This window comes from Cordyceps javanica, chromosome 7 (assembly GCF_051103115.1).
Source record: "Cordyceps javanica chromosome 7, complete sequence".
Taxonomy (NCBI): Eukaryota; Fungi; Ascomycota; class Sordariomycetes; order Hypocreales; family Cordycipitaceae; genus Cordyceps; species Cordyceps javanica.
This window is the reverse complement of record NC_139301.1, coordinates 1,411,975-1,424,776: the sequence shown is the minus strand read 5'-3', so window position 1 is coordinate 1,424,776 and position 12,802 is coordinate 1,411,975. Positions and strand designations below refer to the sequence as shown.

At 55.4% G+C, this 12,802-nt stretch overlaps 5 protein-coding genes across 5 annotated transcripts; 2 read left to right on the top strand and 3 right to left on the bottom strand.

Moving 5' to 3' along the window:
* Positions 1-66: 66 nt before the first annotated feature.
* V2A60_009951 (uncharacterized protein) lies at positions 67-933 on the bottom strand (the record flags this gene model as incomplete). The annotated part of the gene is made up of 1 exon (XM_083261212.1): positions 67-933. One exon carries the CDS (start codon positions 931-933, stop codon positions 67-69), a length of 867 nt encoding a protein of 288 aa, XP_083117338.1.
* Positions 934-1,553: 620 nt separating this feature from the next.
* V2A60_009950 (uncharacterized protein) lies at positions 1,554-2,582 on the bottom strand (the record flags this gene model as incomplete). Its single annotated transcript, XM_083261211.1, has 1 exon — positions 1,554-2,582. One exon carries the CDS (start codon positions 2,580-2,582, stop codon positions 1,554-1,556), a length of 1,029 nt encoding a protein of 342 aa, XP_083117337.1.
* Positions 2,583-3,145: 563 nt separating this feature from the next.
* On the bottom strand, positions 3,146-5,734 carry V2A60_009949 (uncharacterized protein; the record flags this gene model as incomplete). The annotated part of the gene is made up of 1 exon (XM_083261210.1): positions 3,146-5,734. One exon carries the CDS (start codon positions 5,732-5,734, stop codon positions 3,146-3,148), a length of 2,589 nt encoding a protein of 862 aa, XP_083117336.1.
* Positions 5,735-8,833: 3,099 nt separating this feature from the next.
* On the top strand, positions 8,834-9,842 carry V2A60_009948 (putative methyltransferase-domain-containing protein; the record flags this gene model as incomplete). Its single annotated transcript, XM_083261209.1, has 3 exons — positions 8,834-9,075; positions 9,168-9,335; positions 9,452-9,842. The coding sequence occupies 3 exons, from the start codon at positions 8,834-8,836 to the stop codon at positions 9,840-9,842; spliced, it is 801 nt and encodes a 266-aa protein (XP_083117335.1).
* A 1,458-nt stretch (positions 9,843-11,300) lies between these two features.
* Positions 11,301-12,416, top strand: V2A60_009947 (uncharacterized protein; the record flags this gene model as incomplete). Its single annotated transcript, XM_083261208.1, has 1 exon — positions 11,301-12,416. The coding sequence occupies one exon, from the start codon at positions 11,301-11,303 to the stop codon at positions 12,414-12,416; it is 1,116 nt and encodes a 371-aa protein (XP_083117334.1).
* Between the last annotated feature and the right edge of the window lie 386 nt (positions 12,417-12,802).

The window sequence follows — 12,802 nt, the reverse complement described above, 5'->3', positions numbered from 1 at the left end:
TGCTCAAACCCCGTACTGCCCATGTAAACCAAGCTAATCAAAACACTCTCGTACCATGACATCTTCTCACAGTATCTCATCTATGGTATGGTCTCGGTCGTATTTCTCTGGCATCTTCATATCGTCATCGTATCGTGGCCGATACCGATCAGGGTAATCATTGCCGCGATACCGCTGGTGGCACGGTACACGACGCAGCCGCCGCCGCGCCGCACGTTTTCGATTCGCAGACTGACGCGCCCGACGTCGATCCCATTCTTCGCGCTCCCAATCTCTCGGTCTTTGCCGCCCGCCCGCCAGCACGGCATCGTGCTCGTATTGGGCCGTGCTGCCCACGCGAGGGCCCTTGATGTACGACACCAGGTGGGTGACAAACGCGCACCGTCTCTCCTGCCCCAGCTCTCGCATCCACTCCGAGTAGTTGTTTGGTTGTGCCGTTTTGAGCCCTTCCATGACCGACGACGTGAAGAGGTGTTCGAGGAGCTCCTCGACGCTCCCGTTTCCGTCTCCGTAGCGGGCGAGCAGGCGCAGGTGGCACTGCTGCGCGTCCCGGATATACTGGTTGAGCCCGTTGGATCCCGGCGCCAGGATGATGCGCCCCAGGTCGACAATGTCCCGGTGCGCCTCGTAGCTCTGCTGGGGGTGGCGCTCCGGCTCGGCCAGCAGGTCTGCCAGCAGCCCGAGAGTGTTCTGAAACGTAGCTCCTGTAATCTCCCAGCCGTATCTCCAAAGCTTCTCGAGAACTGGCTCCGAAATGTTGGTCACCAGAAGCTGAACGGCTCGCTCTTGATCTGCGAGGTACTGGTGGTGCTCGGCGATGCTAAGCGGCCTGAGGTTGGCACACAGGAGGTGTCGAAGGCCCAAGACGTCAAGCTGCACAAGAATGGCCTTGTGCCACTCTCGCCAGCAGCCGTGCCCACGTAGTTTATCCATTGATGTCCGATTCGTGGTCGACCATGGTATTTTGAAGTGTGTTTGCGTACAGTGCGGCTGCTTTTTGCACATGTTTGCAGGAAGAAAAAACAGAGTGACTGACAAAAGCGGACAGAGTAAACATGACTGCCGGCCGTCAGTGCCTGCCGGCTGCTGGGTAGGTACAAACGCATCAAACCAGAAGACGCCACTATATCACCACAGAATCCCTCAAGTGTTAACTCGAGCATGATGTACTAGGTCAGTGCTGCCGGTTGCTGTGTGAGCTGTCACAGATGGAAGAACCTCACTAAATTTTACAATATCTACCTCCACTTTGACGGCATCAGAGTACCGCGCGGAGAATGAAGGGCTTTTGGGCACCTAACAGTAAATTCCAGATCTCCCATCCTCTCCGTCGTCAGTTCAGTCTATTAGTACTTCTTTCTCTTATCAGTACTCCCACATCAGAAACCAGTGTCATTACCCAAGCACCATGCTAAGCTGCAAACCCCAATAATCACAACCCCGAAACGTCAAACTCAAAAGGCAGGCAGAAAAGGAAACCCCAGTCTCTATGCTCCCAATGTCCGAAAACCAAACCCAGCAAACCCCTTCCCGTGATCAGCCTCCCAGACCGCCTACGCATGACGCGAACTCGTCGACCGGGACCTCCGTCTCTTCCTATCTTGGCGTCGCAGATCCTCCTTCACAGCCGCCACCCTATCCGTGTAGCGGGTTTGCCAACCGCGCGGTGCCCTGTGCGGGTTCCGGAACCAGCATTCGGCGTTGTCGTGCGGCGTCGAACGGGGATGGTGCATGGCGCACAAGTCGCAGCCTTGGCGGAGTGGTGCCCGGCGCGTGGCACGACTGCTTCTCCTCCCACGCCGTCTGCTTCCGGTAGCGAGGATGCCGACGTCATCACTCGGTGGCTTCCTGCCAACAGCGGAAGCGTCGGCGATGGCGGCGGCGGTGGCAGCCGCCAGGTCGCTCCGGTTCTTGGCCAACAGCCACGCTGTCACGCCGGCCTGCGTGCTCGCGCGCCAAGGCGAGTCCCTCTCCATGTCCTCCTTCCACTCAGCGTACCATGCCGGCTTCGCCGCTCTCAGGCCTTCCATGAGCGACGACACGAACAGCTGCTCCAGTAGTTCCTCGACGCCACCTCCTACGCTGCCGTCGCCGTACTGCGTAAGCAGGTTGTCGTAGCGGTTCTTGGCTGCCCGGATGTACGCCCCGACCGTCTGCACACCAACGCGGGCGAGATTCGTGCGCGTCAGGCCAACCAGCTGCTTGCGGGCCGCAGCCTCTCTCTCGAGCACCTCGCGTCGTCGACACTGCTCATCGTCGACAATCTTCTCAAGCACCCGGAGCGTCTCCAGCACGGTGGCGTTCTCGGGCGTCCAGCCTCGGTCGCGAGCGCGGGCGAGCATGCTGTTGGATATGGCGTCAGCCAGTAGGCCAACTCCGGCGGCGCGGTCAGCGGCGCAATAGCTGGCGTTTCCGCTGTCACCTGAGTTGTCGAGATCGTCGCCACTCAGGAGGTGTCGTAAGCCCTTTGCTCGCAGAACACGACGGGCTCTGATGTGCCAGAGATGCCAGTTGTCGAGTCCGGTGAGCTTCTCGAGTGTTTCCTCGAGGCAGCTCTCGCTTGGTGGCGCCTGAGGAGGCATTGTTGTGCCCGTAGAAAACCAGTGATGAGGAGAAGCGGTTCCAATAATGGTTTTGTCCAGGTTTCGGAACAATGTCCAAAACTTTGAAAGTGAAAATCCATTTGGAGAGGGCTATTGAATTAATGAATCAAGTAAATTTCAAATGATACTCATGTGTAGGTCGGCAAAGCCGCAAGTGGTCATGTCGCTGTTTGCTGTCCGTTGGTTATAGTGACGCAACTCATATCAGCCTGATTGTCCTGGGTCTCGGTAATCTCCTTTGCAAGCAATTTCAACTGATAAGTGCCCTGTTCTATAATCTGAGAGAAAGAAAAAACTAAGATATCATCCAAGAAAGAAAGAAAATTTGCTGCCCAAGTATGTATAACAAGTACATGTGTTTCAAAACTCGCCAGTATGGGTACACTTCTGATCCACCCCAACCACTTCTAATACAAAGGGTTATACATATTTTGGTATCAATCGCATCAAACAAAAAAACAACAAAATTGAGAATAATCAGCATGTCGTAAAAAATAAAAACAGTTTTGTTTGCTCGGCTTCGCACTCCAATTCAAGGCGCTTTATATGAACACTTTGAAGCTGCTGCCTTGGGACAGTTTGCCCGAGTTGTCCTTGCGCCACGCACTCGCACCGCTCGCAGCCGTCGACAGGACACTCGCGCTCTCTTGAATCGTCGTCTTCTTCTCTGCACCGACTTCTCCCCATTTGCTTCCGTGCGCGGGCGTGGGACTCGAGCGCTCGCTGGGCAGGGCCCCTTCATGGTTGTCCGATAACGAGCTGGACGGGGCCTCGGAAATGATGGACTTGAAGGTCGTCGTCGTTTGATCTCGTTTGCCAATGACACGCCAGTTCTCCGCCGACCCGAATGAAGGCTCTGTCATGGCGCTTTTGCTACCGTGGGAGCCAATCCAGGGAAGGCCCTCACCAGAGTTGCCCGCGGTAAAGTAGGCTTGTTCGGGGGGGCGCAAGTCCAGGTTGCTACCGTCAGATACAGTAGCGGATTCCCAGTTGGGATCAGAGAACTCGCTCTCGGCAATTGTTGGCGCCGATGGCCGGGAACTGCGGCCTCGTTCATTCATCGGGAGAGCGACGGAGCTGGTGGTCGTGTTTGAGTAAGTGTAGGCACTCCTCTGGTCCCGGTTGCGAAGTTTAGACGCGTAAGTGGAGGCCGAGGCTTTTTTGGCAACCATGGGCCCCGTGATAGTATCGGTATCCTTCTTATGGCCCCCTGCACCTACATCATGGACGTAGCTTCCAGTGGGAAACACTTGATGTGTAGAGTCAGAAAGACTTAGGTCGGGCGATGGTGCATTATCGGCGTACATCGGCTTGGCACCGCTCATAAATGGCACGTCTCCTTCGACAGTTTCCCAGGAGCGCCTCCTGTCGTTGGTATCGGCAGGACTGATGCTTCTTATCGCAGTAAGCTGCTCCCTGGCGGTAGGTGGTCGTGTTGATACTGCCTCATAATCATCCTCGATTCCACCGAGTGTTTCTGACGAGCGTCTCGCTGTCGAGTCACGACGAATAGCTTCTACGTACGCAGCTGCTGTAGGTTTGAGCATGTGTTTTTCATTGTTTGGCACAGCAGTCATCTTCTCGGTGCGGCGCACTGAAGAGAGGGAGCCATTGCGTAGAGTGTCGATCGGATTGATGCCATTTGGCCGGGTCTTGCTCGATAAGTAACTGCGGCTAGCCCGACGGCGTCGCAGAAAGCAGACAAAGAGCATGAGCATAAGCGCGATGAACAAAATTGGTATGATGGTGGCGAGCAAAATATCTCCGGTGCTGAGGCGGCCGGCCGTTGCGGGTGAAGGTGACTCGCTAGCCCTATTCGTGGACGTTGAGCTTGGGCTGCTCGTCGTCACCGAGGTGCTTGTCGGAGTACCGTCCGGTGCCAAGAAGTTGACATGGAGCTTTTCGGTTTCGGACAGGCTGGATGATTTGGAGCTTGCGTCCACAGTGACATCAAATTTGCCCTTGGCGTCCTTTGGGACGTTACCAGAAAGCTTAAAGCCATCGACCTTGAGCCAGCTCTCAGTTGGGCTAATAGTGACATTCAATCTGATATCAGCTGGATCCCTAAAATACTGACCAAGGTCAACATCAAATTTGCCACCGGGTCGGACTTCCATGTCCTCAAACGTAGACTTGAAGAGTCCAGTTGCCACATTGACCACAACGAGCACGTCCAAGGTGGCAGAAAGCATGCTGCTATAGGTGATGGTAAAGTTGCTGGCATGGTCGCCGTCTCGAGGTGTGCCGCTCACTTTTCCGGTGTCCTTGTCATAGTTGAGCCACTGGGGCATGCCTTCAGTTGTGACATTGAGATCACTCGATTTCACCGGCTTGCCATCCAAAGCAATGGCATCTTCCAAGCCATCATAGCTGACCGTGTTGCCTCTCGTGGCGTTGATCGTCACAATGGGGTTTTCTGTAGTGAGTTTGTGGCTGCCGACGATCATGCGAAAAGTGAGCGAGGTGGCAGCAAAACCAACAATGTCTGATGCGACCAGGCTGAGGTCAAAGGTCTGAGGGGGCTGCACCAAAGACTCGAACGGAGGCGTTGTACCGGAAAATGTCATCGAACTAGCATCAAACTTTACCCAGGCAGGGAGCGGGCTGTTATTGGACGATACAGCATAGTAGTTGAGTCCGCTGTTCTCGCCGAAAGTATTTTTGTCGAATTCGTACCGAAACTGGGTGGCCGGGTACGAGAGGACTGACGACGGCGCAGAGATATTCCCAAACGTTTTTAGCTGGTCCTCGAGTGGAATTCTCACGGCGGGTGCGGGTCTTCTGGAAATGACCAGAGTCGATTCCATGGTGGTAGAGCCAGAATCGTCCGTGGCCACAATTTCGACTTCTTGGCCGACAACCTCGCCGGCAGGAATATCAGACTGCCTCGGCGTTCCATAAAGTCGGCGGTTCGCGCTCTCGATTGAAAGCCAAGAAGGATGGTTTTGGCCGATCGAGTATGTAATGTTGGAGGAGGATACGAAAGTATCTGGCGAGAATGAATACGTGAAGAATGTGTCTAATCGGGCTGCAAGAGGCAGCTGCGCGTTGAGCGGGAACGCAATGTTCGGCTGTCCGCATGCGAGGCCGACCAGTTGCAGAGCCACGAGTAGATTTGCGAGCGCAGCCATGGTGACTCTGCAGCGCCGCTTCGACGAGGCCTTGTTTGATGGCGATACCCCGGGAGCTGACGGTCGCGATGTGCTGAAGAGACACTACACTGTAAGGGCGATGGTGACGAGTGAAAGAGAAGCGAGGGGAAGAAAGGAAAAAAAGAACAAAAGAGTCTTGCAAGAGTGCAGACGGCGAGGGGGTGTATCAATGTCTCTGAGGCTGTCCTGCGCCTGATGGCTGGCCACATTCTATCTATAACGCCCCCTTCATTCCTACACACAATCGCCCCACGACGCATTGTGCGAACGAGGTGAAGAGGGCCAGGCGGGTAGTAGCGGGAGCGCCCCATCGACAGCAGAGAGCACATTTTCCATTACAATGAGAGGCGAATTGTCTCATGTGCATCCTGGAAGCGCGTAAAGCAACCTTTGGCGGGGAGGGGTGCGCGCGAAACGGGCGAGGAACGAGGGCTGGGCCATTGATGGGAGAGGCGCATTCCAAGGCGCGGTGGTGACCAGTTTGTCGGAGGGCGAGACGTGGGGCCACACTATTGAACGGGGCGGGATCGATAGACAGAGCTGCGAGAAATGCAAATGACGATGGTCAGAAGCTTGAAGGATTTAAATTTGTTTCATTGAATTGAGAGTGTGTAGAGATGTATAGTGAGCTGACAGCTACAGCATAGCAACCACGCCGTCTAGGTTGGACGTTGGGCATACACAGTGAGCCGGCGCGACTGTATCTATAGATTGTAGGTGAGTCGCGTCTGCGCATTGATGCTAGATGATGAAATGGCAAAGACATTGGGCAAAAAGGAAAAGCACTGGAAACGCATCGGAGCGACAAAAGAAATACAAGTCCGCCAAGGGTCTCATCCCCATGCAGCCACGATGGTTTACCGGCGCAATCTATAGTGAGATCCGCAATCTGAACTCTTCTGAGGCTTCGACGTATTTAGCGCAGCCACACCAGCCACACCAGCCACTCGAGCCTGTGGTACCTGGAATTTGGCTACCGATTGATTGGTGGTTGGGAAATACATAACTTGTTGGCGATCAAACCCGAGCCAGCAATAATACAGAGCGAGCAGGATATGGAGTACGGAGTACTTGGCCGAGCATTGCAAGACATGAGTGACGAACTCTATAAAGAAAGTCGGAGGAAAAGAGACAAAGACAGACGCCATCCACCATACTTTGCCTTTTACGCGTACGCGTACAGAGCAGAAACAGCCGAGGTACTGGTACTTGAAAGAAAAAAATATCAGTGAGGTATGGGGGCCTCTAGAAGACAATTGGGATGAAGTGTGCTTCGGATGCGGTAGAAGATAGTAAGTTAGACATGCATGCTATTCATATAATCTTCAAGTGTTTCCATGTACATAGACTTTGAGAGCCAAGGTCAATGGCTTGCCGGATCGCGAGATTCCCCAGCACGCTGCTGATCCAGCGCGTACCACCTCTGCCAGTACAAGGATGCGCATGTACTCTGTACTTTTTTACCGTGGCTGGACCGCCCACAGGACATAAGTATGGCACAGAATACAAGCCAGTCTTGCGGCTACTCAAATCGCACGAGCAGCACGAATGAACTTGAATGCCTAGAGGCGGACTCGTTTGATCAGACTCGCCTGACTCTGGTTCTGCAAACTGAGCCATACCTCTAGACTGGGTGTATGTTGTGTTTTGTGGTTCTTTGTTTCGTGCTTCTTTGTTTCCCATGAGTATAACAGTGCCAGGGCAGTAACCCCAGCTCAGTCTTTGGAGCTACAACAAGACAAATGAATGCCCAAGACCTCCCCACCAAGTCGCCAAAGTGTTCACCATTCTGATCCATCTCGGACTCAGTTGTTTTCAGCTAATGACTCATACCCACACTCGATCGGGAGAGGCTGCATCAATGGCAATGAAATACTCGGTCCAACAATGGTTGGCCCCGGGCAAGTCTGCGCTAACAATAGTTGAGTTGATGGAAGCCCACCACGTCGCCAAGGACGCAGCCGACCTCACGAACATACAGGATGGCACGATGTCACCGGGAATCAGCAAACGGAACTTCTGCACAGAAGTGATGTGAAAATTCGACCTCCAAGCCCAGTCTTGTGATGTTCGTGCCAAAAATGTGTGCAGCGAGGCTCCATTGCCGAATCACGGCGGCTCTAATTTTATCGCCGCTTTGCTAGACTCGGCTCGCAATGCATTGCCAGATTTTTCGACTGCGTCACCAGAGGAGGGCCGAGCATCTCTGTCGCCAAATCCTGAAGCTGCCAAAGAGCTTGAGAGACAATGTTACCATGCGCTCGTCGACGATGGCGGCCAGTTACCCCGCCTGCTGGAGGGTTTACCAAGGTATACCAGAGACCTGACGCCTTACTGGTAGCTGAGCTCCTCCAATCCTGGCTGGAGAACCGTGAACCCAACACCCGGATGGTTTTGGCGTCTTCTCGAGCCACCGGTCACTGTCCGGCAGAAGTTCCGGACGCGGCAGCTTGTGAACCGCAAAGGCAGCGTCGGCAGCTCCGGCGGTCGTGAGAGATTCTCGGCTTTTCTGGAGGATAAGTGGTTTTTCTCAGGTTCTGCCGGACTCGGGACAAGAAGATTCAGCCAAATCTTGAAGCGCCTGTTGAGAGGCAGCCGCCCACCATCTGGATATCATCGCCGTCGCGACAAACTCTGCTCGCCTCGATTGTGTTTCCCTGCACCGGCGCATGACAGATTCCCTGCTCGGGGGAGATGACGAGCAAGGTCTCGAATTCTTAAACGGAACTGTGAACAGGGTCACATGTGGGGTCACGAAAGATTGCGGTAGCTAGCCAAAAAGGTGGAACTAACGATTACGGTGGATTTATCAGGTCTTGAGTAACGTACCTTGACACGAAACGGAGGGTGAGGTCTTTCTAAATCGGGAAACGGTATTCATCCACTTGCCGGTGCAGACCATCCGGCCGGGACTTTGGTCTGAGAGAGAAAAAAAAACTCAGGCCGACAACCACCACCAGCAAAGCTGGAAGAGAAAGAGTGGAAAAGCCCCCAAGCCCGTCGCTTCCAATCCTTCAAGCCACGAGCTACGGCATCTCCATTATTATCAATCAATCCAACTCGAGTCTCGCCCTGGCCATGGGTGACCTCGCCGCCTCACCCCCTTTGGATGTCATCCACATCAGCGAGGATCTCACGCCGCTGCCCGAGCTGAAGCCTGCCGGCAACACCGACATCACCTTCGACGGGCAGCTCTCACGGCCGCTGCGGCTGCGCGAGGACTTGCGCACCGGCTGCGGCGGTCAGACGTGGCCTGCGGGTATGGTGCTCGGCAAGCATATGCTCCGCTACCATCGTCACGAGCTGCAGGATGCGAGAATGTAGGTCATTTTCTCTCTTTCATTCCACACTGAGAATTTCCTCTGGAAGATGAGCATGAAGATGCTGACCAGGTTTGATGGTGGCTGCGCAGACTCGAGCTCGGCGCCGGTGGCGGCCTTGTCGGTCTGGCTGTTGCACTAGGTTGTGGCGTCGAGAGCCGTCTCATGCTGACAGATCAGAACGAGATGCTGGAGCTCATGAAACACAATATTGCACTCAACGAAGTCGGAAGCAAGGCTACCGCATCGATACTAAACTGGCAAGTACACGCACGCAGACAGGCACAGGAAACTCCCCTTCCTGTGTTTCGGGGAGGAGGGCAACCCTGTATTAGGCCTGGCCAATACTTTCGTTTCTAACCTTCTCGCGATGTAGGGGAGAGCCGCTGCCCCAAGAGGTTCTTGACTATAAGCCCAATGTGATCCTTGCTGGCGAGTGCGTCTACTTTGAGCCGGCGTTTCCCCTGCTCATGCGGACGCTGCAGGATCTCGTCGCGCTCAACCCGGACGCCATCATCTACTTTTGCTTCAAGAAGCGCCGCCGCGCCGACATGCAGTTCGTCAAGATGGCCCGCAAGGCTTTTACAGTGAGCGAGATCTTTGATGACGACCGCCCGATCTTTTCGCGGCAATCGCTGTTCCTCTTTACCTTTACGGCCAAGGCTAGCAAAGCTGCTGCTGCTGCTGCTGGAAGGGACAGTCAGACAAGGAAAGAATCAAGGACGGAAGAACCGTCGCCAGTTGTAGTAGCAGCGCCGGCCTTGTAGTCGGACCAAGAGAATGGGGATCGGCTCGACGCGAGACGCACATCGCGAACACCGCTCCAGGGGCGGATGGGGGAAGAGCACGAAGGATCATTCTCAATCGCATTCGGCATTTTTGGACTTGGTGTTGGACTTTCTGAGTCCATCCATGCGACAGCTTCTACTTCTGCTGCCAGCCTCGTTTTCTTTTTTTCCTTTCAAGGCCGAAGTCCGTCGAGAGACATCGTCTCGATTGCACCACCTGTGGGGACAAAGCACCGAAACACCTGCATCTGGCTGCGACCTTACCTCTTTTCCCCCACAATCCGGGAAGCTGTTTGCTCGGGATCGGATGTATCGAATCCGACATGGGAGTGTTATGGGCACGCGCTACCAGGTGAATGGAGACAATGGGCATCTTCCGTGTGCTGACATGCAGACACGTGCTATACCCGCTTGCCCCCCATCCTTCCGCAACCCATGCAACCTTGGGACTTGCCATGTTGATTATCGGTATTATCCGCGGAGAGGAAGCAGACATATGAACGGTACCGCATCAAGAGATCATATATACATCTTTCGGGCGGACGGTACAAGCCCGCTCGCGACGACGCGAAAAGATGGCATGACGTGCTAGACGAAAACGAGATTTAGAGGCGCATCAAACATAGAGAAAGCATCAATAGAAATCATGACCAACGAAACAGCCGTCGAGTCTTTTTTTTTTCCTTGCCTTTCTTTTTTACACGTAAAAGCTCTCGCAAAAGGGGACGTGCTCCCCTCCGTCTCATATTCAGCCCAGCCAGGGCCGGGATGCCGCTCTAAACCCACGTTGGAAGCTTATTATTGCGGCTGCATGGATAGCCTGGCCGCCCTTGTTGGCTGGATTAAAATCTGACAAGCTTCCCGCTCGCGCGCCCGCCCGCCTCAGACACCTTCTTCCAGACTTTCTTTCGTCTCAGCTCGCCAAGCCCTAGGTTTCCAAGGCGCTCTCTCCCCCCCCCTCCCCCCTTGCCAGGTCAGATTAAAGTAATCGGCCTAGCAACAGGGCAGGCGGCCAAAGGGGGGCGGTGGCATGGCGTGCAGGGTCAGGAAAATGCACCTCGAATAGGCAATTGCGCGGCGCGCCGGGCATCTTGTCTGTGCCTTTTTGCCCGGTTTCTGTCAAATTGAACAACGTGGAGAAATGAAAGACTGAGTGTCTTTTTGGCTGGCGTATATATGAACCGGCGTATTTCTCCATCTCGTGCGCGGGCCCCTTGATGCGTTTCGGCGGTTCAGCTCGGGTTTTTTTGGTCAATGATAAACTCAAACTCACTCAACAACTTTCTTGTCATTCACAGACTTCTTTCTCTTCTTCTTTTTCTTCATCTTTGACCCTTTGCCTTGTGGGAGAAAATATTACTTTGCCTCTCACTCTTCCAACATTCCCTTCGTTCTTGATCGCAAACCTCTCCTTCTCTCGCCCTCGCCCCCCGACCAATGCGGCCCAATGGCGTGGCGCCATCGCCAACGTTCACCCTGTTCCGGCAACTCCCCTGCGAGCTGCGCCTAAAGATCTGGCACGACTCCCTCCCCGCGACCGAGGGCAGCGCCGTCTACTTCTTCCGCGACTGGAAGTGGAAGCCGGAGGACCCTACCCGCGGCCGCGGCGGCGCGGCGTCTCCGATCCTCGAGACCGACGACGACCTCGGCGAGGACGTCGTCCACCCGCACGTCCCCGTCCACCTGCCGCAGATCTCGGTCAGCTACGAGGCGCGGCAGGTCGCCCTGCGGTGGGCCGCGCGGCACGGGCTCGACCTGCGGATCCACGAGCGCGCCTGGGACGAGGAGCACGACGCGGGCGGGCGCATCGTGGTGCGGCCGTGGCAGCCGCGACGCGGCGACGCCGTCTACGTCTGCCGCGACCGCTGGGACGACTTTTGCCGGCGGCCGTGCACGTTTCCCTTTGACGGGCAGGCGGCCGTCTACTACGGCACCGCGGACTGCGGGTACGCCGCCGCCTCGTCGTCCTCGTGCATCTTTGGGCGTCCGGCGCCGCGCAGCGTCGAGATCCGCACGCTCGCCGTGCCCATCGCTGTCGCCGTAGCAGCGGTCGACCAAGGCAAGCAGGAGGACGATGAGGGCGACGACGAGGAGGAGGGGAGGGACGAGGAGGAGGAGGAGGAGGCGGTGGCGCCGTTTGCGCGCGCGCTCGCCGGCTTGCTCCATTGCCTTCCGAACCTGACCCGGCTGCAGCTAGTGTACGGGCCCGTGCCGCAGCCGTACGAGCGCGAGGACGAGGCCTTGGTGCCCAGGCGATGGGCGCTCGAGAGCGCTCACGAGGCAAGCGACAGCGGCGTCCGCGGCGGCGGCGGCGTGCGGCCGTTCTACTACACGGACGCGCCGCGCGGGGGCGGCCGGTACGCCGCCCGTGAGGGGGAGACGCCGCTGCGCGGAGAGGCGTTGCAGAGGCATGTCGAGGACGTGGAGAGGGCGCTGCTGCGCGAGGTGAAGCGGTGCGAGGTGGAGAGTGAGGCTCGCGACGCGGTCGAAGGCAACGACCGCTTGCCGTTCACATTGGAGGCTGTGGTGTTTGCGCGCCGTGCTCCCAACTGATTTTCACTCTTTCCCCTTTTCTTTCCAGATTGTTTTTCTTTTCTTTTATTTTCTTTTTATTCCGTTTTTATGCTTCATTTCTTCTACGGCCGCAATCTTTTTTGCATTTTCCTTTTTTTTTTTGGTTTGTTTCAGACATCATCATGGGATAGAGTCATGTCAGTGGTGATGTGCGAGTCTCGACCCAAAAAGGCAAATTAAGTGTACATATATTAATACATCTTGGCGCCGCGGCGGGAGTAAGTAATGCTTTTCAGGCTGGCAGGTCAACAGAACCCAACGTACAGGAATACGTACATACCAGTACGCACAGAGAGAGAGAGCGAGAGAGAGAGCGAAATATTTTATTGCATATAGCGAAAATTACATTATTCATGGAGCATCAC